General features: G+C 56.2%; 2 protein-coding genes across 2 annotated transcripts; both read left to right on the top strand.

Moving 5' to 3' along the window:
* The first annotated feature begins 1,330 nt into the window (after positions 1-1,330).
* Positions 1,331-6,561, top strand: FADS6 (fatty acid desaturase 6). The gene is made up of 7 exons (XM_054393975.1): positions 1,331-1,368; positions 1,628-1,980; positions 2,751-2,917; positions 3,410-3,590; positions 4,444-4,631; positions 5,232-5,411; positions 6,412-6,561. Exons 1-7 carry the CDS (start codon positions 1,331-1,333, stop codon positions 6,559-6,561), a joined length of 1,257 nt encoding a protein of 418 aa, XP_054249950.1.
* A 3,159-nt stretch (positions 6,562-9,720) lies between these two features.
* Positions 9,721-20,199, top strand: FDXR (ferredoxin reductase). Its single transcript, XM_054393732.1, has 12 exons — positions 9,721-9,766; positions 10,673-10,777; positions 11,945-12,090; positions 13,427-13,549; positions 14,631-14,744; positions 15,274-15,375; positions 16,582-16,689; positions 16,919-17,003; positions 17,665-17,864; positions 18,612-18,783; positions 19,200-19,373; positions 20,069-20,199. Exons 1-12 carry the CDS (start codon positions 9,721-9,723, stop codon positions 20,197-20,199), a joined length of 1,506 nt encoding a protein of 501 aa, XP_054249707.1.
* The last annotated feature ends 3,442 nt before the right edge of the window (positions 20,200-23,641 follow it).

Raw genomic sequence — 23,641 nt, 5'->3', positions numbered from 1 at the left:
AATGCACCCTTTGGGTCTGACACCCACCTTCCCTGGCCTGGTAGCACCCATGGGTGCTCTGCTGGCCACAGGTTTCTCTTGTTAAGGAGGAGGTGATGAAAGCCATGCTCAGCATGAATCAGTGACCTGGCCACAGCCAGCCCTGCAGCTGCTGGGCTTTGCATGCCACTGTCATTTGTCAGGAGCCCTGGCTCCAGAGAGGACCTTTCATAATTCAGTTCCTACAGCAGAAATGAAACCTCAGCAGGTCTCTAACACCCCCTTGGTTCTGCCCTTTTTGCAGCCAGTGTGAGGTTTTTTTAAAATTGTTATTAATTGTTTTTCCCCAGGGTATGACGACAATCCCCTGGGGCTTGGCACAACTCTGGTGTGAGGTTTGTTTTCCTGCAGTGATGGATTGTTACTGGAGGCACTCAGCCTTGTCCCAGTTTGGGGCTGGGGTACCCCAGCACTGCCTGGGGATTTGCTAGATGTCAGAGCTCATCAAGGTTTTGGTGCAGAGAAGTAACAAAGCAAAAAGAAACCCAGCACCCCAGTAAGAAGAGATCTGGTTTTAGCCTTTCTCCATAAAGAAATGGAACTCAGGGGGTCCCAGTCTTTGCACAGGCACCCTCCACAGTGTTTTGGGGTGCCTGTGCTGTGTCTGGGTGATTAACTGGGAATCAGCAATAGGAAAAGGGAGGAAACTCTTAATAGCATGGGAGAGAAGAGGGCCCCTGTGGGGGTCAGGACCAGGTGCCACAGCTGCTAGGCACAGATTTGGTTCCCTGGTGCCTGGCAGGTGTCCCTGGGCTTGGTGACACACAGCTCTCCCCCTCCCCACCCCCCGCCCCCAGCAGGGTGCCAAGCAGCTCGGTGGCAGCAATTTGGGCAGGCAGACAGCCAAGCAAGCAGCACAGCGGCCATGCAGCCACACTCTGCCTCCTCCTCCTCGCTGGGAAAAACGCAGCGTTTCTCCCCAAAACAGCTCCCTCGTGGGCTGGGCCACATTTGCTCCAGCTCCTTGACAGGAGTGAAACCCTATCCTCGTCCTCGATGCTCCCGCTTGGGTTTCTCCGGGCTATTTCTGGCACTCGCCTCCTTCATCTTCAGCCTTTCCACTGCCTCTCTCCATCTTTTTTTCCACTCCTGCCCTCTCCTCCCGGTGCCCTCGGCCGAGTGCCCTCGCCGCGGCGGCTGCTGCTCGCCGAAATGGGCCAGCAAGGCGCATTATTGCCACCGCTAATCTGCATTCGCCCTCCTCCGCGTCCTCCCCTGCTCCTCCCTTCTCCAAATCGCTGCCGTACAGCCCTGCTGTGCGGTGTCGCACGGGCTGGCCGCCTGCCCCTGGATGGCCAAGGCTGGCAGAGCCACCGTGCCAAGGCTGGCGTGAGTAGCTGGGGGCTTTGGGAGCCGGGTGGTGGTGGCTGGGGTGTCCCCAGGGTGGGAGGCTGGGTGGATTTCTGGCCATCTCTGCTGGCTGCGTCCTTCTCGGGTTGTTTGTTTATGTGTTTGGGTTTTCTCTCCATCCCTGCCCTTCCCGCGTCCTTCGGCGGCAGCGGGAGTCCGGGAAGCCCTTCTGTGATGTGCTGGGGTGCTGTGGGTGCTGCTTTCTGGGTCCCAGCCTGCCCTGGCCTCTGCTCCGCAGGGAGATGCCTCTGGAGGACGGGGACTCAGCAAGGTGGAGGGGACAGCAGGTTAATGGCGAGGTCAGCGGCACCCTCCAGGACGGGAAGACAGAGGACCGGCCGTGCCGGGGCACGGCAGTGCCTAATGACGGCAGGACAGAGGTGATGGCAGAGGGTCGAGAGCCAGAGCCAGAGCTGGGTGACGAGGACGTGATCCCCAGGAGGAGCCCTCCGCAGGCAGGGCAGCGAGAGGAAGCCCTGATGGCCGAGCTCTCGGAGCTGGTGCAGAAGGTGGTGAGGAGCAGCAGCTGGTGGGAACGGCACGGCGTGGACATCAGCATCCTCGCCTGCAGCATCCTCCTGCTCCCGGCAGGTAACCCAGCTCAGCCCCCCTAAATCATGGCCAAGGCGATCCTGGGGGGAGGGCAGAGCTGTTGCCTCCTCAGGGCTTCTGCACCGCTGGTACAACTTTGTGCAGGAAGCCTCTTAGCAGCTCGTTAAGCCTCTAGCAGAGCTGCAATAACCTCTTCACCCCGTGCCATGGGGCACCCTGGTCCCTCTGGGAACCCACAGCAGGTGATGGTGGCACCCAAGCTACAGCCTGGGGTGAGGGATGATGGCACCCAGGGTACAGATTACAGCAAGGGGATGGTACCCAGGCACAGGCAGCATGCCCCATCCATGCCCCACCACCGGGCAAGGAAACCTGGTGGCTTTGGTGACAATGACCTTGGCTGTGGTGGGTAGAGGGGGACACAATCAAGCATGGGCCTCCAACAGCTGATACCTTCTCTTGCTTTTGAACTCCTGGGGATGCTGAAATCCTGGCAGGGTCATACTTGTCACCAGAGGGATCCCAGCCAAAGCTGTGGGATGGGACCTGGCACCAGCAGCCTGGTGCCATGGTGGCTGGAAGTGGCCAAACATTTGCATAATGATGGGGGTGGCTGGGACAGCTGTGTAGGGTGGTGTGGAGGGAAGCTCTCCAGCTCAGGCAGCTTAAGTACCTGTAACTACCTCTGACAAACAGGTTTGGCGCAGCAAGTGACACGTCTGGGTGTAACAACCCCTCCAGCCTGGCTCAGAGCTGAAGCTGCAGTGTGTGTGCACAGACAGACTCCTGCCTGGCTGGTTTCTCCACAGGGTTCCTGTGCCTGCGGTCAGCCCAGGCCATCCCTTTCCTGGTGGGTGTCCTCACTCTTGGCGTGGTGCATCACACCCTGACTGTGAAGGGCAGCCACCTGGCCAGCCACAATGCCTTGACTGAGTCCAAGTCCTGGGGCAAAGTGTGGGCCATCTTCTTCATCGAGGTGAGCAGGGCTGGGGGATTTGGGTGGCAGTCCCCCCAAAAGCCCCACCAGCACCTGGTCAGAGCTCCAAGCCCTTTAGGAACGGCCACTGGAGAACAACATGGATCCAAACCCTTCTTGGTTCATGTGTAGCAGGGTTAAATGAAAAGCAAGGCTACACCAGGGAGCACCATGAGCATCCCTGCTGGTGGGGCTTTGCTTGGAGGCAGTAAGGTGGGGGGAGAGCTCCCATCTGGGGACAGCCCCTGTGGTGTGCTGGGCTGTGGGGTTTTGTGTTGATCCCCTTGGCTGTGGGGCTACAGAGCAGGTTAATGTGTCGTGGGGAATGTTTACCAGTGCTTAACTCTTAAGGTGTTCGTTTTCAAACTGGTTTAGAGCCTGTGGGGTGCAGAGCATTGCCCCTGGGTACCTTTCTTGCAAGCCCAACCCAAGCAGTGCTCAACTCTGACCCTGTTCCCATAGGCCTCTCCCCTCCTTTCTCTTCCCTCCCAGCTCTGCTCAGCTTTCACAGTTGAACAGGGCACCTACAACCATGTGAAGATCCACCATGGCTACACCAACATCATTGGCATGGGGGACTCCAGCACCTGGAAGGTTCCTTTCCTGAACCGCTACGTCTACATGTTCGTTGCGCCTCTCGCAGTGCCCATCATAACCCCTCTGGTTGCACTTGGTACGTGTCCCAGCTGCTTTGGGATGGGGTGCTGGCTATGGTGAGCTCCTTACTGTCCAGGTCTCACCTCACCAAAAGGTTGTGTTTTGTTTGGAGGCATCACATTAACTCCAGCAGCCCATGGTGGGACATGAAGCTGCAGCTAAAGGAGGGGATGCTGCCTCTGCTCCAGTGAAGGCATCTGCTGCATCTCTCTTTTCTGATGGTGCTCAGAAATGTTTCACATTTTCCCCTACTGGGTCAGGTGTTGGAGGCTCTGACAAAAGCCATCATGAACCTGAAGACCCTCAGATTTGGTTTCTTTTGATTCAGATCCTTGGCCAAAGCAGGGTTCAGCATCATACGTAGGTCAGAGTATCAAAGTGATGTTGCTGACTGTGGGGTGGAAGTGTGGGGGTCTACAGGGGCAAGGACACAACAAGCTAGGGCAGACAGGACAGTAGATTGGGGGAAATAATGGTACCAGGGAATCATCAGGAGAAGAGCCTAAGAAACAGTGGCCCATTGGGCTGAACTCACAGCTCTGGGCAATGCCAGCAGCACAGACAATGACTTGGCAAGTTGTATGAATGAAGGTGAAGCCAAATCCCTGTGTGATGACAGCTGATCCCTCCTCAGCCTGGATCACAGCTGCAGCTTCTGCACCACTGTCCTGGATGGGACTCCAGACCCCAACCCCAGGCTGATCAGCAGGACTGGGGGATTTGGGCCAACCTGGAGGATGGGGAAGGGGAGCTGGGAAATGGAGTTGTCTGTAGCTTTAGCACCGTGCCAGGCAGCACGGGTGCTGGAGCAGCAGTGGTGAGGAAGCATCAGCACCTTGCCCATGCGCTGCCTCTTCTTCCTCATGCAGATCTGCTGAGGAACGTGGAGTGGAAGGCAGCTGTCCGAACCCTCTGCTGCATGTTTCTGGGTCTCTACTGCCATTACTGGCTGCTGCTCCATGTCTCAGGCTTCCGGTCGCCGTGGGCTGCCCTGCTCTGCATGCTGCTCATCCGCTCCCTCCTGGCCCATCCCTACATCCATGTCAACATATTCCAGGTAGAGACCTAAAGCTCTGAGATGTCTCAGTGGTGCCAGAGATGGGCCAGCCACAACCCTAGTGCTGGACACTAACTGTAGAGTTTGGTAATGGTTGGACTAGATGATCTTAAAGGCCTTTTCCAACTGAAACCATTGTCTGAGGCTAAGGCCAGTGGCCTCAGTTGTCACATCCCTTGTGCTTAATGTCATCACAGGCTGGTGGTGCTGGGGTGGAAAGTGGTGTCCCAGGGCAGATTGGTGTAATGGGCTGGAGGGTGGTGTCCTCTGTGGTGGCTTGAAGAACTGGGAGGTTAGTGTATTTGCAGGCAGCAGTGCAGCTGGGGTAACAGGTCCTGGGATGGTGAGAGGCTGATAGCTCCAAGGTTGGGTGTGTTGGGTGCACAGAGCCCAGGTGCTCCTCAGTGGTTCCTCAGACAGATGAATGCAGGATGGAAAGGCTTCAGGGATGAGCCTAGCTCTGGTTTGACAGCCAGACTCCAAAATGTGCCTCATCCTGGCCAGCACATTTGTGTCCTCACAAGCTGCAGTTGGCTCTGCCAGGGAGGGGCTGGGGGAGGGTGCCAAGTGGCACAGGGTCCACAGCTCCCTCTTCGGCAGCACATTGGCCTCCCTATGTTCGCGCCTGACCGGAAACCCAAACGGATCCAGCTGATGAGCCTGGGGGTCCTCAACCTGCCCCGCAACCCCCTGCTCGACTGGTCCTTCGGCCACTCGCTCATCAGCTGCCACGTGGAGCACCACCTCTTCCCCAGCCTCTCTGACAACATGTGCCTGAAGGTGAGGTGGCCCCAAGGGGGGCAGTTAAGTGTTGGGAGGTAACATGGGCATGAGACCATCCGTTTCCTCGCCACCTCTGGACCTCTCTGTGCCGCTCACCCTGCACTAGAGACCTCTCACAGCACTGCAGCAGCCCCTAACCCACCCCTTTCCATCCCCACTCCTGTCTCTTCTGGGTTTCCACTCCATGCTCCTTCTCCTGCTCTGAATTCCAGCCTGCCACAGCCCCTTGGCAGTCGGGGTTCCTCCCATCCCTCCCCTTGGCAGCATCTCCAGCACAGTGCAGTCTGGATTTTGGTTCAGCTGGCGTCCAGGCAACCCTCCTGTAATTTTGGTCGTGCCCTTACTTGTTGCTCTGAGGTGTGGGGTGTGTTCACAACATGGGCTCCAAGGGCTGCCCCAGCTCGAGGAGATCCCATGCAGGTCCATGTGCTGCCCTTCGGTGTGGGATCTCCACCCATTTCGTGCTGTGCATTTATTTTCAGTCTCAAGTCGGGGGGGAAAGGGGGAAGGGAAACTGGGGGGGAAGATTAATTAATGCTAACAGAGGGAGTGGGAGCACCAGTAGCTTTCAGGTCGTGACCTTTGCTCAAGCTCATGGGGCTGGTAGGACCTGCCTCTTGCAGAGGCACCTTGCTGGGAAGGGGTAATTAAGCTGGTGGCAACTTCCCAGCTGTGTGGGCGTGTGGGGATAACTCCAGCTGCAAGTGATGAGCATGCCTGGTTGGTCCTCTCTAGGGCATCTCTCCTGATCCAGAGCCCTGATCAGGATGTTTTACCAGGGTGAGCTCCCTGTGTTGCTGCAGTCAGGAGCCACCTTCCCCTGAATGTTTGTGGTAAAGATGTCCCAGCTGGTACTGCTGTCTCCAGTCCCATTCGGGGCACGTGAGATGGTTTTCTGGGCACCTTGCAGGAAGCTCAGGGATGCCTCAGGCTGGGAGCCTTGTACAAGCACAGGGGGGCATCCTGCATGGAGATGACTCTGCCTTTGCTTTTGCAGATCAAGCCTGTAGTCTCCCAGTACCTGAAGCAGAAGAAGCTGCCATACAATGAGGACACCTACACCTCCAGGCTCCAGCTTTTCCTTCAGAGATATGAAGAGCTGATGGTCCATGCTCCCCCCATAACAGAGCTTGTGGGCATCCAGTGAGGATGGGGCCCCAGGACTCGGGGGGCTGTTTCCTGCAGGGACTTGTGGCAGGGATGGTTTTAGCAGGCTCAGGACTACACAGATGCTGGCTTCCACAAAGCCATTGTGTGGGAAACATCTCTCCCCCATGTCTTGCTTTTAGCTAATGATGCTCAGAGCCACTGTGGGAGGAGAGCCAGGCAGTGCAATGCCAGGGGTGGAAAAGAAGGGATCCCTCCTCAGTTAGTCCAAGCCAGAGCTTGCTTTATCCACTCTGCTTTCATGCTTGGGGAGAGAAACCCCCCATCTGCTGGCTGGGGCCTCCTGCAGGAGGACCAGGGGGGTTGCAGCACCAGGTGTGGAGCATCCAGAGCTGAGACTGGTTCCCAGATGAGAGCTGCTGGGATCTATAGGGCAGGGCTGCAAATGTGTGGTTGGGGGCTCATGGGGAGGGGGCTGTGTCACTGCTGCCTGTGCTTTCCCTGACTTTGGGATCATTCAGCCCCTTCTAGGAACAACAGTTTGGCAACTTCAGCCTTAACACATTGGAATGCATCTTCTTTATTCCCAGGAGGTATTGTTGGAACAAGTTATACTGATGTCCCACATGCCCAAGGCAGGGCTGGGAATGAGTCCTGTGTGGGATATCCACATGGGGTTGCTGCAGGTGACCCCAGAGCAAATAATTGCTGTTACAAATTTAGCAGGAGAATCACCAGCCAGAGGTGGGCAGGTCTCTAGGGCTTGAGGGATGTTCTTTATTTAGGGAGAGTGAACTCAGCCCACTGAGCTGCTGCCAGTGGGTGGGAGGCTCACGTGGTTGGTTCCAGCCTCCTCTGGGACACTGTGCTTGGCTTTCCTGGGTCTCTCTGCTGTCACAGATCTGCAAGACTGATAGCGAAGTCCAGCCCAGTGTCACAGTGCAGTACTGGCAGCAGAGAAAGGCAGCTGGTCTAACTGGGACCAGTGTGCAAGTCACCACTGGAGTTGCACTTTGCAAAGCTCTGCTCTGAGCCTGGAGGTTCGCTCCCCTGATTTGTGCTGTTGCCCCCACCAGAGCTGGATGCCCCCCAGCTCCACAATTAGGATTTATAAGGTTCCATGTTGCAGATGTGTCCCAAGGCATAGGGGTGCTCTGTCCTGGCCATGGCCTATGGCAGTGTGAGAGCTGCAGCAGGCAGGCTGTGGTGTTTGCCCTCCTGTGGGCATCGTGTGCCCTGTTCTCTTTCACCAAGCATGGGCACATCCTCAGGCCCACCAGAGAAGGGTCCCTGTGTGGCTGCTGTGACATGGGGCTGGAGCTGGGGTGACCATGGCATGTCCTTGTGTAGCAGATCCAGACTGAGGGAAAGCTGGCCCTGGATCTGTCTATTGTGACTTCTCTGACACCAGACAGGGAATTAGTGATTTATTCTGGGCTGGGGCCCAGGAGATGCTAATGCCCTGGGCTGGTGACACTGCTGTGTCACCTCTGACTGGCCCCATGTGAGTTTATTGATCTGGGACATTGTGAAATATCCAAAGGGCAAATTCTAGCCCTTTGAGCATGGGTGACACCAGGTCTATTGTGATGGTGGCTGGACCAAATGGCTCAAGTGCTCCTGGGGGACACCTGAGACTCGAGGATGGCAGAGACCCTTCCCAGAGCCACCCTCTTGCCCATGGTTAGCATTTCAGTTGGGCATCAGAGCCAAATTATGTCAAATGTACCAAACTAATGGTGCTGCTGACTCCAGCGAGGGGAGGGAGTGTGCGGTAGTGGTGCTGTTGGTTCAGACAGGGTAATCGCAGCCTCACTGGTCCTGTTTCTGGGCACAAAATGCTGTTTCTCATCTCCTGTTGCATAGAGATCAGCCCCAAAATGTTTCTAAGTTGGTGGGACAGCCCCTTCTGCATCTGGATCTCATGGGTGTTGTTTAATAGAGTGCCATCGAAAGGCAAGGGTCTGAAAGTCCTTCAGCCAGCAGGAGATAACTTCTGATCTGGGAAATACATGGATTATTCACCATCAGAACTGGCAGCTACAGCAGAGGTTAACAGGGAAAAGAGACATTTCTGGGGAGAAGGGAGATTTCTGATCTGTGCTCCGAACCCCCCCAAAATTCTGTCTTGAGTGATGCCCCAAATTTAAATTCAGCTCATTTTGTGGATGATCTCAATGCTGCTGTTTGGGACTGAGCCTCCAGCCTCGCTTCTCTGGGCAATGGGTTGGTGAATGCTGGGCTGAGGTCAGACTGGAGGCTCAGAGCATAGACGCAGGCTTTAAAGCTGTCAGAAATCCTGGTCCTGGCCACAAACACCCTGAAAGAGTGGGTACAGATGGAGGCATATTGCCAGCTGCCATTCTCGGCACGTCTCTGCAAAAAGCCAGGAACTCATTTGCAAGACTGTGAGAGAAGGCATGTGAGGTTTATGACCCTTATTAAAAGCAGCTTCTAGCTGTAAACTCCTCTTGGTCTTAATTGCTTTTAAAAAGCCCTGTTAGTGCCTCCATGCCTTGGCATCTGTACAATCCTTCAGCATCTCCTGAAATCTCGTGATTTCCCTGCCTGATGTATTGCTTGGGGGCTGAAGTGAGGGAGGGGGGTGTGCTCTTGCATAAGAGATGTGCAAGTAGTTGCATTTGAAATGAGGTAAGTGATAGGCATTAAGGAGGAAATAAAGCAGGGCCCATGGAGGATGCTGAGGCAGGAGCTCTGGCAGCAGCATCTATGCACTCCCTGTGGCACTAATGATTTACCCTTTACTGGGGCGTGCTGTGGGTTTCTCCTCGTAAGGGGCTGTTTAAAATCAGTCTGAGCTTTGGCATCCCCTGGGAAACCTCCGCAGTGCATCGCTGTTGGCGATCAGGGACGTCCGCAATGAACAGCCACAGCGAAGATGCTGATGCGGGGAGCCGCAGGCAGGCAGTGGGTACCGCGGAGGCCTCGCTATAGAGAGCGGCGGCGCGGACCGCCCCGAGGCAACCTCTCTGCCCTTTGCTTTCTCCCTCTCTATGGTATTGCTCACTTCCGGACAGGCGGGGCAACAGCCGCAGGTCGCCATTGGCTGCCGGCTCGGGGGAGGGGACAAGCGACGAGGTGGGGGCGGGGTTATGCTAAGCACGGCTCTGTCCCTCCTCGCGATTGGTCGGAGGGAAGGAGGGGCGGGGACAGCGGCATCAGCAGGAGCGGCGGCGGCATGGGACCGGGCGGCGCGTGCTGGAGAGGCGGTGGCGTCCCGGGCGGTGAGGGGCGGGGCCTGGTGGCGTCCCGGGCCGGGGGGAAACACGTGTCCCGGAGTCGAGGGGTCCGGGGGCTCCAGGGGCAACCGGGGCTGCGGGGAGTAGTGGGATCGGGAGAAACGGCGCTGTGGGCCTTGTAGTTACGGGGAAACCCGGGACTGAGAGGCTGTAGAGGGAACGGGAACCGACACTGTGTGAGGACCTGGGCCTGGGGCAACCGGAGCTGCGAGGGGAGGTGGGACCGGGAGAACCAGGACTGTGGGCCTGAGGGGGAGACTGAGGCCAGGGAAGCCGGGGCTGTGGACCTGAGCGACTGTAAGGAGAACGGAGCCCAGGGGAACGGGGGCTGCGGGCCTGAAGGGGTGCGGAGGGAGCCAGTCCCCAGAGAACAAGGGCTTCGGGGGAGTAACCGGGATCGTGGCAACGGCTGCAGGAATCATGCCCAGCAGGCCTGTGCTCCAGCCCTGAAGGAGTGAGGAACGCAGGGCTGAGGGCAGGACCATGCCCTGCATTCGAGGTTCAGAGTGCCTGGACGCCCCGCGCCCCTCCGGCTGGGATGGGATCCCTCCGGTGCACGGGGGTCCAGTGCTTTCTGGTGCAGTCCTCTGGGGCAGCTGACAGCCTCTCCACACCACCGCCTGTCCCGGCCCAGCTGCAAGCACCACGGCCTTGGCCGAGTGTGGAGGCCGCTGCCCTTGACCTCGAGGTGTTCCCGCCTCGATCCTCTTCTCTGGGCCGCGCTGCGGGGCCGGTACATAAACCCCGGCTGTCCCCCGCTGCCACTGTGCGCCATGGCCGCTACCAAGGGAAGAGCCTCTCTGGGTCAGTGCCGGGAGGGAAGGGCAAGGGCTGGGCCTGGGGGTAGCACCGTGTGTGGCATCATTTCCTCCCTGTGCTTCATACCCGCAGGGCTCAAGCGGTGGCTGTCCTCAGCTGCCCCGGCACCTCGGGTCTGCGTGGTGGGCAGCGGTCCCGCCGGCTTCTACACGGCTCAGCACATCCTCAAGGTACTGGGCTGGGCTCTGGTGGCAGCAGAGGGCAGGGACCTGCCTGCTGAGGGAGACATCCCCACGCTGCTGGGCTCCAAGGGATATTGGGAGGGGGTTTGTGGGCTCTTGGCCCTCCTTCAGCTGGCTTTGTGTTGTTGGGTGTCTGCTTGGGGCAGTCCTGACCCCATAGAGTCCTCCTGGGCCCCTTCACCTTGGGTAGGCACCCCTGGGCCCCCCAGGCCTGGCCAGGTTGATGCAAGCTCAGCTCAAGTGATTTTTCCAGAATCAAGTAAGCAGCAGAAACCTGACCCTGCCCATGGCAGAGGGGTGGAACTAGGTGATCTTTAAGGTCCTTTCTGACCCAGACCATTCTGTGATTCTATCTGCCTCACTCGGAACTGTTGTCACCCAACAGGGATGACTTAAACTGTGTGTTAATGTGCAGGACCTGCTCTCCCACCTCCTCCTCTCCCTGTTGATTTAGGGCCCACAGGGGGTCCTTTAGCTGCTGTCTGTACGTGTCAGAGCTTTGGGGCAGTTGTGTCTGTCAGGAAATGAGGCCTGAGCATGAAACTGTGCTGCTGGCACCCACCAGAGATGCAGCAGCTTAACCCCATCATTAAACTGTGCTGTGTTGTCTCCAGTACGTGTTGGAAAATAGCTGTCACTGAGCCTCAGGGACACATTTCAGGGCTGTTTAATCTCCGGGAGGAGGCTGACTCAAAGCACAAGATAACAAAAGCCTTGCGGCAAAACGTCTGTCTGAAGCTCTGGCCCTGAGGTGACTCAGCCCAGGGGGATCTCAGGGCATAGCCATCTCCTCTGGGGGCTGTCAGACAGCCTGGCAGGTCTGCCAGCACCCAGGGTGGTGGACTCTTTCCCAGACAGTGTGGGGGCTCTACTGTCAGCCCCCTGGGTACTGGGTAGCCACTGGGTTACTGTGGAAGACAAGCTGTAGGGGGTGGAGGGAGGAGGATGGAGCTTACCATGGGATCTGCTTGATGGTGGTTGAGGTCATGCTTTCTGCTGCACCTTGTGATGTGAGCTGGCAGTGACAGGTACAGCATCATCCTGTGTGTGGAAGAGTCTGGAAGAGGCTTTTTCTGGCTACAGGATCTTGCAGTCTTGCCCTCCTGCTTGGTATTTTCCCCAGCAGCAGACGAGCATTGTGTGTCCCACCTGAGCTGCTGAGCTCATGTGGCCTTTCTGTCCTTCTCCCTTAACTGTGACTTCCTTCTGCAGCACCATGGTGGGGCCCAAGTGGACATCTATGAGAAGCTGCCTGTTCCCTTTGGGCTCGTCCGTTTTGGGGTGGCCCCTGACCACCCCGAAGTGAAGGTTGGTGCTGGCTTCCTTCCCTTGCCTGTGATGGTGGTGGGTGCAGGTGAGGAGTTTCTGTCCTTTTTGGTGCCTCAAGGCTTGCTGTGGTGTGGAGCTGTCACACTGGAGAGGTCCAAATTTCCTCCTTGTCTATGCTGAGAGTCAGCAAGGCTGAGGGTAGATGATATGGAACATCTAACCTTAGGGCTCTGGACAGTATGTCAAAAACAGGGGCTTGGGATGGGAAATGCAGCTCCTGGTGCTGGTCAGCCTGGCCTAGAGCAAGACCAGGGAGCACAGATGGCTTTCTTTGTCCAGGAAGCTTTATGCTGGCAGGATCTTGTCCATTTGCTGCAGTCAGTGTTTGCCTCAACTTAGTGTGTTGCTGATCTGGGTGCCTGGAAACACACAGGTCTGCTGTTAGGGGTGATAGGGGTGATGGAGTAGGTGCACATCTGGACAAGGAGAACTTTAACCAAGGAACTCCTTGAGATCAACCACCTTAGCCTTGCAGCAGGCTGGAGTTGTCTCCAGGGTTATTTGATGTTTCTGAGCTAGGGTGGAGGTGTTTGGAGTGGTAGGACACAGAACATCTGGACCCAGACATATCTTGTAATGGTTTCCTCTAATCCCTGGAGATCATTAGACCATGATGGCTGGATCCCCTTGAGCTGAGAGAGGAGAAGTGGACATAATGGGTGTGGGGCAGCTTGTGCAGTATGGTGGCATTCACCCTTTATCCTGGCTGAGTCCAGCTGGAGCTGCAGAGGAAGCAGTGGTGGTTTTGCTGGGTAGCCTCAGTTGCTCAGAAGAAAAGGCTTTGAGTGCCATCCTGCCCTGTGTGCCCCCTTGCTGAAATGGATCTCAGGGAGGATTGAGATGAAAGGCTCACCAGGCAGCACCCTTGACAGAAGGGTTGCATTGGTAGGACTCCCTTGCAAGCCTTGCCTTCGGGAAGGACTTTTCACCTCATCCCTGGAAGTGTTTAAGACGAGGCTGGATGAGGCTGTGAGCAATATGGTCTAGTTGAAGGTGTCCCTGCCTATGGCAAAGGGGTTTTTAAGTTCCCTTCCAATTCAAGCTATGATTCTATGTTTTGAAAGGTCCTGTCCTCCCCTGGCTGAGTGCAGAAGATGGATTTGCCTTTCCACAAGGGCTGGTGGAAAGAGTGCCAAGTCCCAGCTGCGCTTATCTCTGTCGGTAGATAAGAGTCTCAGAATAACTGCCTTGGGAAGGGGGGGAAGCATCTCAAGGCTGGGACTGGGGACAGAAACAGGGACCTCCTGCCAGCAGCAAGCCTTGGCCCTGGCTGGGGCTTGGACATAACTCCTTGGTGCTTGTTTGATCTCGGCAGAACGTGACCAACACCTTCACGCAGACGGCGCGCTCGGAGCGCTGCGCCTACTACGGGAACGTCACCGTGGGGAGGGACATCACGGTGCCAGAGCTGCAGCAGGCTTACCATGCCGTGGTGCTGGTGGGTACTGAGCCCCAGAGCTCCCCTGAAGTCGTGGGCAAGGTCTGCAGGGTTATTCCCCACTGGGATCATGGGAAGAGGGTGTGGGTGAGGCATTTCTGGGTGCCATATTTCCATGATAAATGCTCTTCAGCCTTGGGACATGCTCTGAGGGTTGGCCAAAGCCTTGCAGGGGGCATGTGCTGGATGGCATCAAATGAGGTCTCTGAGACTTGGCTGCAGTTGAGGACAGCAGTTGAGGAACCACTTCCCTGTGGTGGCCAATCTCTGTTTCAGCCTGACATGAATTTGTCCCTCACATTCAGTCAGCTTCTTGTGTTGTGCCTTGCCCCAAGGAGGATAAGTTTGGCTCTCGAGCTCAGGGGGTTGGGGTGGGTGAAGCCCCTGTGCTCAAGCTGTGTGTAACCCCTCCATTGACTAGCCTGGCAGTCAGGAAGGGTTGTCAGCCATGCCAGCTCCCTGGCAGCAGCTGGAAGCATAGCCAGTAGGCTGAGGGAGGTGATTCTCCCCCTCTGCTCCACTCTGGTGAGACCCCACCTGGAGTACTGCATCCAGTTCTGGAGCCCCTGTTACAAGAAGGATATGGACATGCTGGAATGTGTCCAGAGAAGGGACATGAGGATGATCAGAGGTCTGGAGCATCTCTCCTATGAAGACGGACTCAGAGAACTGGGGTTGTTCAGTCTGGAGAAGAGAAGGCTCTGAGGAGACCTTCTTGTGGCCTTCCAGTATCTAAAAGGGGCTACAAGAAAGCTGGGGAGGGACTTTTTAGGGTCTCAGGTAATGATAGGACTGGGGGGAATGGATCAAAACTAGAAATGGGTGTTAGGAAGAAATTCTTCACCATGGAGACTAGAACAGGTTGCCCATGGATCTGGTGGAAGCCTCATCCCTGGAGGTTTTTGCAGCCAGGCTGGATGTGGCTGTGAGCAACCTGCTGTAGTGTGAGGTGTCCCTGCCCATGGCAGGGGGCTTGGAACTGGCTGAGCCTTGGGGTCCCTTCCAACCCTGACAATTCTATGATTTATCAGCATGCCCTGCACTCAGTGACATCTCTGACTCTTGTCTGCTCCCTTCCCAGAGTTATGGTGCTGAAGATAACAGAGTCCTGGGGATCCCAGGGGAGAACCTCTCTGGTGTGCACTCTGCCCGTGCCTTCGTGGGCTGGTACAACGGCCTGCCCGAGAACCAGGACGTGAGTACAGCAGGCTCTGCCCCGGCTGCCTCCCCATCCTGCATCCAAAATGCTGGCAGGCAGCTCCAGATTAAGTCCTGAAAGGCCTGCAGTTGGAAAAGATTAGACAGGCACCCTGTCAAATCCATCTTAGATTGGTAGAAATGTGAACAATTTGCACATCAGCGAGAGGAATTAGCTGGCACTGTAAGTTGGCAGCACGTTTTGGCCAGGCCAGATGGGAACTGGGAGGGGGGAGGGCTTGATGCTCTTCTTTGGCCTAAAGAGGTTTCTGGGCCAAAAGAGCTCCTGCTTTCAGAGATGCCATCACAGGAAGAGGAGGAAAGGGATCAACTGGAGTGTCTGGAGTGGCTGTGTTGTTTTATCCGCTTGGGCAGGAGGCTGGTGTGGAGTTTCCACATCTGCACCACCTCTTGTTGGGGAAAAAGAGGAGTGGAAGGGAGTTTGGATGGTGGGAGAGTCTTTGTGAGGGTGGACATCATGAAGGTTGGGTGGATTCACTCATGAAGTGGTCTTCCTCCCCCTGCAGCTGAAGCCTGACCTGAGCTGTGAGACGGCGCTGATCCTGGGACACGGGAATGTGGCGCTGGACATCGCCCGGATCCTCCTGTCCCCGCTCCAGCTCCTCAGGGTCAGTCATGGGGGTACCACAGGCAGCCTGGGACACAGCCTTGCTGGGTGGCAGCAAAACTTCCAACTCTTTGGGATCTCTCCCTAGGGAAGGCTGTTGCCTCTCAGGTGCACCCTATGGATTTACAGTCCACAGGAAGTGATCCAAGGCTGCAGCCATGCCCTGGGGAATGCTGCAGAGCTCTCTGGATTCCTGCTGCCTCTTGGGCTGCTGGTACCTAAAACATTGGCAGTTGAGCTTCATCCCTTCCTGTCCTACAAGAAGCAAAAGAGGAGCTGCTTGTCCTTTTCCCCAAACTAAAAGCTTCTGGTGGGATTTTTTTTCACCCTACTGTAGCTGAGGACAGCAGCCTGGGCACACTGGTGGCTCATCCAAGCTGGTGGACCTCTCATCTTGCTGAGTCCTCCCTTGTAGGTAGCTGAGAGCTGGTGTGCACCAGCTGCTCTGTACAGCTGCTGCCCCAGATGTTGGAGAAATGCCACAGGGTTTGTTCCAGCTGTGCAGCAACTCCCTGTATTAATATTTACATTAAATGAACCCCCTCCCACACCTGGAGGCACTGCCAGCCAGTGCCTAGATCCACCTGGGAAGCACTGCTGGCAAGGGCATGGTGCTGGAAATGTTAAGAATGTTGGTCTGGGATGGTTTCTTCTGGTTACCTGGTGCCCCTCCTGTTGCTTCTCCTCTGGAAAAGGTCTTCTAGTGATCTAGATGCACACAGGTGATTGAAACCAGGGGGTTGCTGCAAGATACCCAACACTGGGCGAGCCCTGGCCATGAGTGTGCTTGAGCTGGGTGCTGCCTGGGGTGGGCAGGCAGTGGTTTGAGCTGTGGTTTGTGTTGGGTTTCACCCAGGTGCCTGTACATCCTGAGCTGAGAAGAGACCCAGTAGCATCTGCACCTTAAAATGGAGGTGACTGGAAGGCTTTGCCCAAGGTTACCCTGCCTGGCTGGGTCCCTGAGGCAGTCTCCTGGGTCCTGGCTTGTTCCCTCTGCTGCGTTATGGCCTCGGAAAGAACATCCAGCAATGAGGAACCAGCTGTGCAAATGGCTCTGTGCAGAGGAGATGACTCCTCCTCCCTCCTCTCCCAGCTCTCTGCCTGCACAACTTGCTTTGATGACGATTTTTCACCTTCAGAGGCTGTGCCTTTCCCCCAGCTCCCTCCAGATCTGCCCTCATCCCAGCCTCCTGTCTCTGTCTTGCAGAAGACAGACATCACTGCTGGCTCCCTGGCAGCTCTCACCTGCAGCAAGGTGAAGCGTGTCTGGCTGGTTGGGAGGAGGGGACCTCTCCAAGTTGCTTTCACTATCAAGGTAAGGGTGTGGGGGTGCTGGAGGGCAGCTGTGTTTCCCAGCCTTGAGCCTCAGGCTGCCTGTTCCTGGTGAACAGAGATGGTCACCAGGGATGGGTGGGGATCCCAGGTGTCCTCCTTTTGGCACCCGTTTGCTGGCTTCTACCTTGGACCTGCTGGGGAAGGGGGCCTGGGGTTGTGGGACAACCTCTGTGTGCTGGAGGTAACATCTTCCTGCCTACAATTCCCAGGAGCTGCGGGAGATGATAAACCTGCCTGGTACCAGGCCTGTCCTGAGCCCTGCTGACTTCACAGGCCTTGAAAATGCTATTAAAGGTGAGGGGAATGTGCCATGCTCCAGCATATGCCATGGTCCTCTGGACAGGAACTCACCTTGGAGTGATCTGTTGATGCTCAGAATGTGCATCAGATCATCTCCTGCCCTGTGCTTCGTGCCTGGTGTGTGAAAGCCAAGTGACCATGGCGTGGCTTGTCCTCGGAGTGCTGGGAGGCCATGAAGGCAAAGGAGCAGCCTGGTGGTGCTCTGTTTGTACAGCCACTTTTGCTTCTTGGGACTTACACTTCCTCTGAGTGATGAGGGCAGGAGGTTCAGCAGGGCTGGGGGAACCTTGCAGGAGAGGTTCCAAGGCTGTTGATTTAAGAGCTTCCTGCAGAGCTAAAAAGAAAACACCGAGTTCAAGGGTGTCCAGAGACTTGCTCCTCTCCACAGGCTGCTGCCTCTCAGCATCAGCAAGACAGCAAAATTGCAGGCTTTGATTTGTGTGTCCCACTGGCCTCAAGCCTCAGGAGCTCTCCTGGCCACTTGCACTTATACAGTTTGTCATCTCAAAGGCATCAAACTCCCATCAGAATGACAAACTCCAAAGGGACACTCTCATACCACTGGAACTGCCTTGACGTGGCCTTGGCTCCGTGACGTGTCCTGAGAGGCTTTCTGCTGTGATTCCTTGTCCTGAGCTTTTATCTTTTTCCCTAGATGCCCCCAGGCCCAGGAAGCGACTGACTGAGCTGATGATCAAAACAGCCCTGGAGAAGCCTGGGGAGAAGACTGTGGAGGTGCAGGCAGCAGCCCCCCGGGAGTGGGGGCTGAAGTTCCAGCGCAGCCCTCAGGAGGTGCTGCCCAGCACCGATGGGACACGAGTGCGAGGGGTCCGCATGGCCCTGACACGCCTGGAGGTATGGCCTTGGGGTGGGGCTGGAGTGGGCCTAGCAGGCCTGCAGAGATGGAGCAGGACACATTCCATCCCTGCAGCCCCCTGGGAATCTCTCCAAAGATAGCTTTGCATTCCGTGGCTGGCTGGAGGGGCCGCTGGCAGGCTCTCCCTCTTTTAGTTCCAAACCATCCCCCCTTGTCCTTCACAACAGCCCTGCTCAAAAGTCTGTCCCCAGCTTTCTGATCGGCCCCTTGAAGTCCTGAGAGGCCAGCAGAGGGTCTCCCTGGAGCCTTCACTTGTCAGGTCTGAAGAATTCCAGCTCTCTCAGCCTGGCCTCACAGCAGAGGGATGCCATCATTGCTGTGGCCTTCTCTGGCCCAGCTACTACAGGTCCCTGTCTGTGCTGTGCTGAGAACTCCAGAGCTGGCCCCAGTGCTGCAGGGGGTCCTCAGCAGGGCAAAGGGGCAGAATCCCCTCCCTCCACCTGCTGCCCATGCTGCTGGAGATCAACCCAGGAGACTGTTTGCTCTCTGGCTGATGCCCAGCTTTTCATCCACCAACACCCCCAAGTCCTTCTCCACAGCGCTGCTCTCCATCTATTCACTCCTCAGCCTGTGTTTGTGCTTGGGGTTGCCCTGACCCAGGTGCAGGACCTTGCACTTGGCCTTGTTGAGCCTCATGAGGTTCAAGGATGGCAAAGGGGACCAGGGGAGGCTACTGCTTTGCATCTGGTGACTGGTGGTCAGCAGCCTCTTCCTCCCTCTCTCAGGGCTCAGGTGACTCTGCTAAAGCCATCCCCACTGGAGATGTGGAGGACCTGGAGTGTGGGCTGGTGCTCAGCAGCATTGGCTACCGGAGCCTGCCCCTGGACCCAGCAGTGCCCTTCGATGCCCAGCGTGGAGTTATCCCAAACAGCTCTGGAAGAGTGGAGGGTGTCCCAGGTCTGTGTCCACAGGGATGTGTGTGCTCTGCAGGAACACAGCTGGTGGGCTGGGAGCTTTGGGGTGGGAAGCTCCATTCACCAAGGCCACTAGCACAAGGTCAGAGTGGAAACTGAGAACGTGAGCTGCCTCTGTTAGGTGTTAAGACCTGGCCTGTCCCACATCCCCAGCTCACTTTAGGGGTGTCTGGTTTGACAGCAAACAGTGCTGAAGGGTCTGGGGGTTTGCTGGCTTTGCTGCTGGGGCAATACAGGCCCTGTGGCTGCTGTGCCTGCCTGTCTGCAGGCACATGAAGTCCTGTGTCCATTGAAGGGCTCCACTCTGCTCATATTACACCCGGGACAGGGCAAAGGCTAGCAGCCAGGACGGTCTGCAGCCAGGTGGTGGACCAGGCCTGCTGTTCTGTGCCTGTGCAGGTCTGTACTGCAGTGGGTGGGTGAAGAGAGGACCCACAGGTGTGATCATCACCACCATGAATGACAGCTTTGACACTGCCCAGTCTGTGCTGGAGGATCTCCAGGTGGGCACTCTGGACATGTCCAGCTCCAGGGAAGGCTTTGGAGCTGTGGAGAGCATCCTGCGCAGCCGAGGTCAGTGTGTGGGGTATGAGCTGCTGTAGCAGCCAGTGTGAGGGGATGATGAAGCCAAACTCCTGCTGGATCAGGGTATCCTGGGGCAGCAACTTCCACAAGCCACTGTTGGGAGGGGAAGCCAACCCAAGGAAACCTCTTGTACTGCTGTTTTGTTGCTCCAAAGACCAGGGAGAGCAGGACTTGAGTTCTTTCAGGCTCAGTGTGATTGCTGAGGTTAATGACCACCTTCTGGGAAGGGCTGTTAAAAGCAGCACAGACCTTGGGTAGAGAATGTGACTTGTCAGCTGCCTCCACAGCCAGCTATTGCTCTTGAGTGGTTTGCCAAGCAATCCTCCCAGGCCATTTGGGGGGAAAGATTAAAATGCCCAAGAGAGTGATTTGCTGCTGCTGCGTTTAAAGGTGTTCAATTAAAGTCTGTGTGTTTTGCCTCTTAACTCTCTGAGGTTTAACAGGGAACTGGGAGCACGTTGTCCCCCAAGGTGATGCTGTGCTCACCGTTGCAGCAGCTCGTAAAGGTCTGACTGATGTGAGTCGACTGGAACCTGCCAGCCCTGGGATTTATTGCTCCTTTGTGAGGCTGGGTGCCAGCACCATGTGGGAAAGGGCAGGGTTTGTCTGCTGACAGGGAGGTGAGGCTGAACTGGTTTTTCCCTTGGCTACCTTCTCTCTTCCATCTCTCCCCGTCACCCCAGGGGTCCGTCCCGTTTCCTTCTCGGACTGGGAGAAGATAGATGCTGCTGAAGTGGCAAGAGGCAAAGCTGCTGGCAAGCCCCGGGAGAAGATTGTGGATCCTCAGGAGATGCTGCAGCTGATCGGGCACTAAAGCAGCAGCCACGGAAAGGTGGCACTGGGTCCAGCTGGTAATGCCAGCAGGTTACAGGCAGAGCCCAGGAGCGCAGGGCTTGTGCCTAGAGCTGGTGGCTGCTCTGGAGAGGTTTGGCACTTGAGCCTCTCCACTAAGGATGAACTCTGGCTTCCCAAAGTGAATGTCTCAACACAACAGAGGCTGCTGGATGGCCCTGCACTGGCCCAGGAGCTGCCACTCCTGGGAGTGATTCTTCTCACTGGGGTCCTCCAAGCAGTAAGGAACTGGCTGGAAAAGGTGCACTGGAGGGGGAAATGTGAGCTGGAGGGGGCAGACATGCACCAGGCTGGAGCCTTGCCCAGGCACTGCCCCATGGCAAGTCACAGAGAGAAACTTCCTTGTGTCTTGTTGCCTCCCCTTTAAGCCAAATGGCTTCCTGCCCTTGTTGTTGGTGCCTGAGCAGACTTCTTTTAATAACTGTTTTTTAAATAAAAGAAACCCTTCCAGGAAAGCCAAACTGAACCTGCAGCTTGCCTCTGGCACCTTTGTGACCACCTTCATCTTAGAGCAGCTAGCTGGGTGCCACATCTTCTGCAAAGTGTCCCAGGGCAAGGCAGCTCCTCAGGGAGGGAGGAATCATTGGCTCTGCACTTGTTCTGAGCTCCAAACCAACAGCCAGGGGCATTTGTTTGCCTTCTGCCTCCAACAGTGACACCCAACAGAGTCTGGGTTCTAACTGGTGAGGTGGGCTGGGGTAACAAGGGTATCATTGCCATAGAATCATAGAATTGGTTGCAAAAGCCCTCTAAGATGATCAAGTCCAACCATTGACCTAACACCACCGTGGCCATTAAACCATGTCCCCAAGGCCGTGGCCACACATTTCTTGAACACCTCCAGGGGTGGTGACTCCACCTCCTTGGGCAGCCTGTTCCAATGCCTGACCACTCTCTCAGTCAAGAAATTTTTCCTAATACCCAACCTAAAACTCTCCTGGCACAACATGAGGCCATTTTCTCTCATCCTATCACCTGCTACAAGAGACATGAGACCAACCTCCACCTCACTCCAGCCTCCTTTCAGGGAGCTGTAGAGAACAATGAGGTCTCCCCTTATCCTCCTTTTCACCAGAGTAAACAATTCCAGTTCTCTCAGCTGCTCCTCACCAGACCTGTTCTGACTCTTTGTTGCCCTTCCCTGGACCCACTCCAGCACCTCAATGTCCTTGGAGTGAGGGACCCAAAACTGAAGCCAGGATTTGAGGTGTGGCCTCACCTGTGCCCAGTACAGGGACAGGATCACTTCCCTACTCCTGGCCACACTACTACTAATCCAGGCCAGGATGCTGAAGGCCACCTGGGCACCCTGCTGGCTCATGCTCAGCCAACTGTCAACCAGCACCCACAGGTCCTTTTCTGAGGGGCAGTTTTCAGCCGCTCTGCCCCAAGCCTGGAGCATTCATGGGGTGGTTGTGACCCAAGTGCAGGACCCAGCACTTGGCCTTGTTGAACCTCATACAGCTGACCTTGGCACATCAACCCAGCCTGGCCAGATCCCTTTGCAGAGCCTTCACTGGTACCTACCAGTGCTGAGTGGTGCAAGCAGTGCCTTGAGCCCTTTGACATCATTCCCTGGGGGAGGAGGAGATGGTGTGGGGGAGGGAGATATATATAATTTTTTGGCTTGTGTGTTTTGAAGCTTATTAAATGCTTCTCTTAGCCCAGATTGCCTATGGTGACGGTGTCAGGATTTAAGCCAGATTACAAACCGTGAGCCATAATCTCCTCTTGATCCCTGGAGCAGGAGCCACGTCAGTGTGTCCCCCTCCCCTGGCTCTCCTGCTGCCCACGCTGTCCCCAAGTCCCCACTGCAGGAATGCTGCAGGATTCCAACCGTTCCTCACTGACCTGTGTCAGTGGCACTCGGAAACAAATCAGCCTCCTGCATGGAGCCAGAAGGGAAACTGAGGCAGGGCAGCTGGTGGGGGTTTGCCTCAGGTCCACGCTCTGCTGAGGCCTCTCTCCTGTAGCAGAGGACTTGTCCGTGGGGTGCTGGATTCCCACATCTCTGCTCCACCTTAGGGAAGGGAGATCTCTGGGTCCTCTATTTTTATTTTTATTATTTTTGTCTTTCCCCCCTTTTCTATTTCAATCTCATTTGCAAGCTCATTAAGAAACTCAGGAAATGTGCTAGTGGGAACTGGTAGGCAAACGAGCAATAAAGCTTTTGTGGAACAGCTGCTTGTGTGCTGTGGTGCTGGTTACGTCTGGCAGCTGATGCAGTCCTGATGCTGAACTCTTGAGAGGGAGATTACATCAGCTCAGGGTTTGGAGGTGAATAAGCACTCTGGAATGGAGGGTGTGGAGCTGGGGGGGTGGGGGTGGGGTTGTGCTCAGGGTGAGGAGCAGCCCATTGGGTAGGTAGCCCAGCCAGAAACGTGTTGGTGAAGGAGTTGTGGTTTCATCAAACCTGCAGGCACTGGGAAGAGCTGAGCTGGCTCTTCCCCTGGGCTTTCTTCCACATCACCCTGAATGTTGCTCTCAGGGTGCTGTTGGAGCCATGATACAGGCCACCCACAAGCAGCTGTTCCCAAACTGGTGGTGCTTCAGGGTAGTTTTGGGGCTGTGAGAGCAGATTAAGGGGAGCATCTGTCTTTGCTGAGCCCGGTGTCCTTGTTCAACCCAACTTGGCCAAGGCCTTGGGGTTAATGCTAGGCTGTGGGAAAGCCATGGGAAGATCAAGGTCAGCGAAGGGCAGAGATGGAGGACTGAGCCTCATGGGCAGAGGAAGGATCATTACGATTATGTAAATCCTTTTTCAATATCTCTAGCTCCCCCTTTCTCTGTTGCCTGCAGCACCGTGCCCCAGCCTGGGGTCCCTCTGCCTCCCCATCGCTGTTAGGGCTCTCTGGTTCTTCTCCAGGTACTGGATGCGTTCTGCCTTCCAGCAAGGTCCTCGTCCCTGGTCTCCGTGTCGTTAGGTGGCGCTGGGAGGCCGGTAACGGGGAGCAGAGAGGGGCTGAGTGGTGCCGGAGGGGTGACCCGGCACCCCCGGGGCTGGGGTGAGGGGGGTGATCCCCTCTCTTGCTGCCTGCACAGCCCCACCCTGGGCTCCTGTTCACATTCAAGGTCTGCTTTTAGGCTTAATTGTCCTCGTGTCTGCCCCAAGGATGTCCCCACTGTGGTGATCACAGGGGTGAGAGGGGCAGCCACCCCTTTACCCTCCACTCACTGAAGCAGCAGGAGGAGGAGAAGCTCCAAAGCTATTTTCCATGGTGAGTAAGGAGCTGGGAAGGTGATGCCATGAGGAACACCCCTCTGCTCTTGGAAGGAAGCCTGAAAGGCTGAAAGTCATCGCTGCCAGCCCTTAATGTGGACTTCCCTGCTCTGATGAATTATGGTTCATCTTAGCTTTAATGAGACTGCACAAAGCTGGTGGCCAGCACCATATGGTGAGGAAT

This window comes from Indicator indicator, chromosome 29 (genome assembly GCF_027791375.1).
Source record: "Indicator indicator isolate 239-I01 chromosome 29, UM_Iind_1.1, whole genome shotgun sequence".
NCBI lineage: Eukaryota > Metazoa > Chordata > Aves > Piciformes > Indicatoridae > Indicator > Indicator indicator.
Note: the sequence above shows the minus strand (reverse complement) of the source record. Positions and strands in the feature narration are given on the sequence as shown.

Coding starts and splice junctions, on each gene's coding strand:
- FADS6 (XM_054393975.1), top strand. CDS start 1,331: ATGGCCAAGGCTGGCAGAGCCACCGTGCCAAGGCTGGC. Junction 3,591..4,443: donor AACCCCTCTGGTTGCACTTG/GTACGTGTCCCA, acceptor TTCCTCATGCAG/ATCTGCTGAGGAACGTGGAG. Junction 5,412..6,411: donor CTGACAACATGTGCCTGAAG/GTGAGGTGGCCC, acceptor TTGCTTTTGCAG/ATCAAGCCTGTAGTCTCCCA.
- FDXR (XM_054393732.1), top strand. CDS start 9,721: ATGGGACCGGGCGGCGCGTGCTGGAGAGGCGGTGGCGTCCCGGGCG. Junction 14,745..15,273: donor GCCTGCCCGAGAACCAGGAC/GTGAGTACAGCA, acceptor CTCCCCCTGCAG/CTGAAGCCTGACCTGAGCTG. Junction 16,690..16,918: donor AAGTTGCTTTCACTATCAAG/GTAAGGGTGTGG, acceptor TACAATTCCCAG/GAGCTGCGGGAGATGATAAA.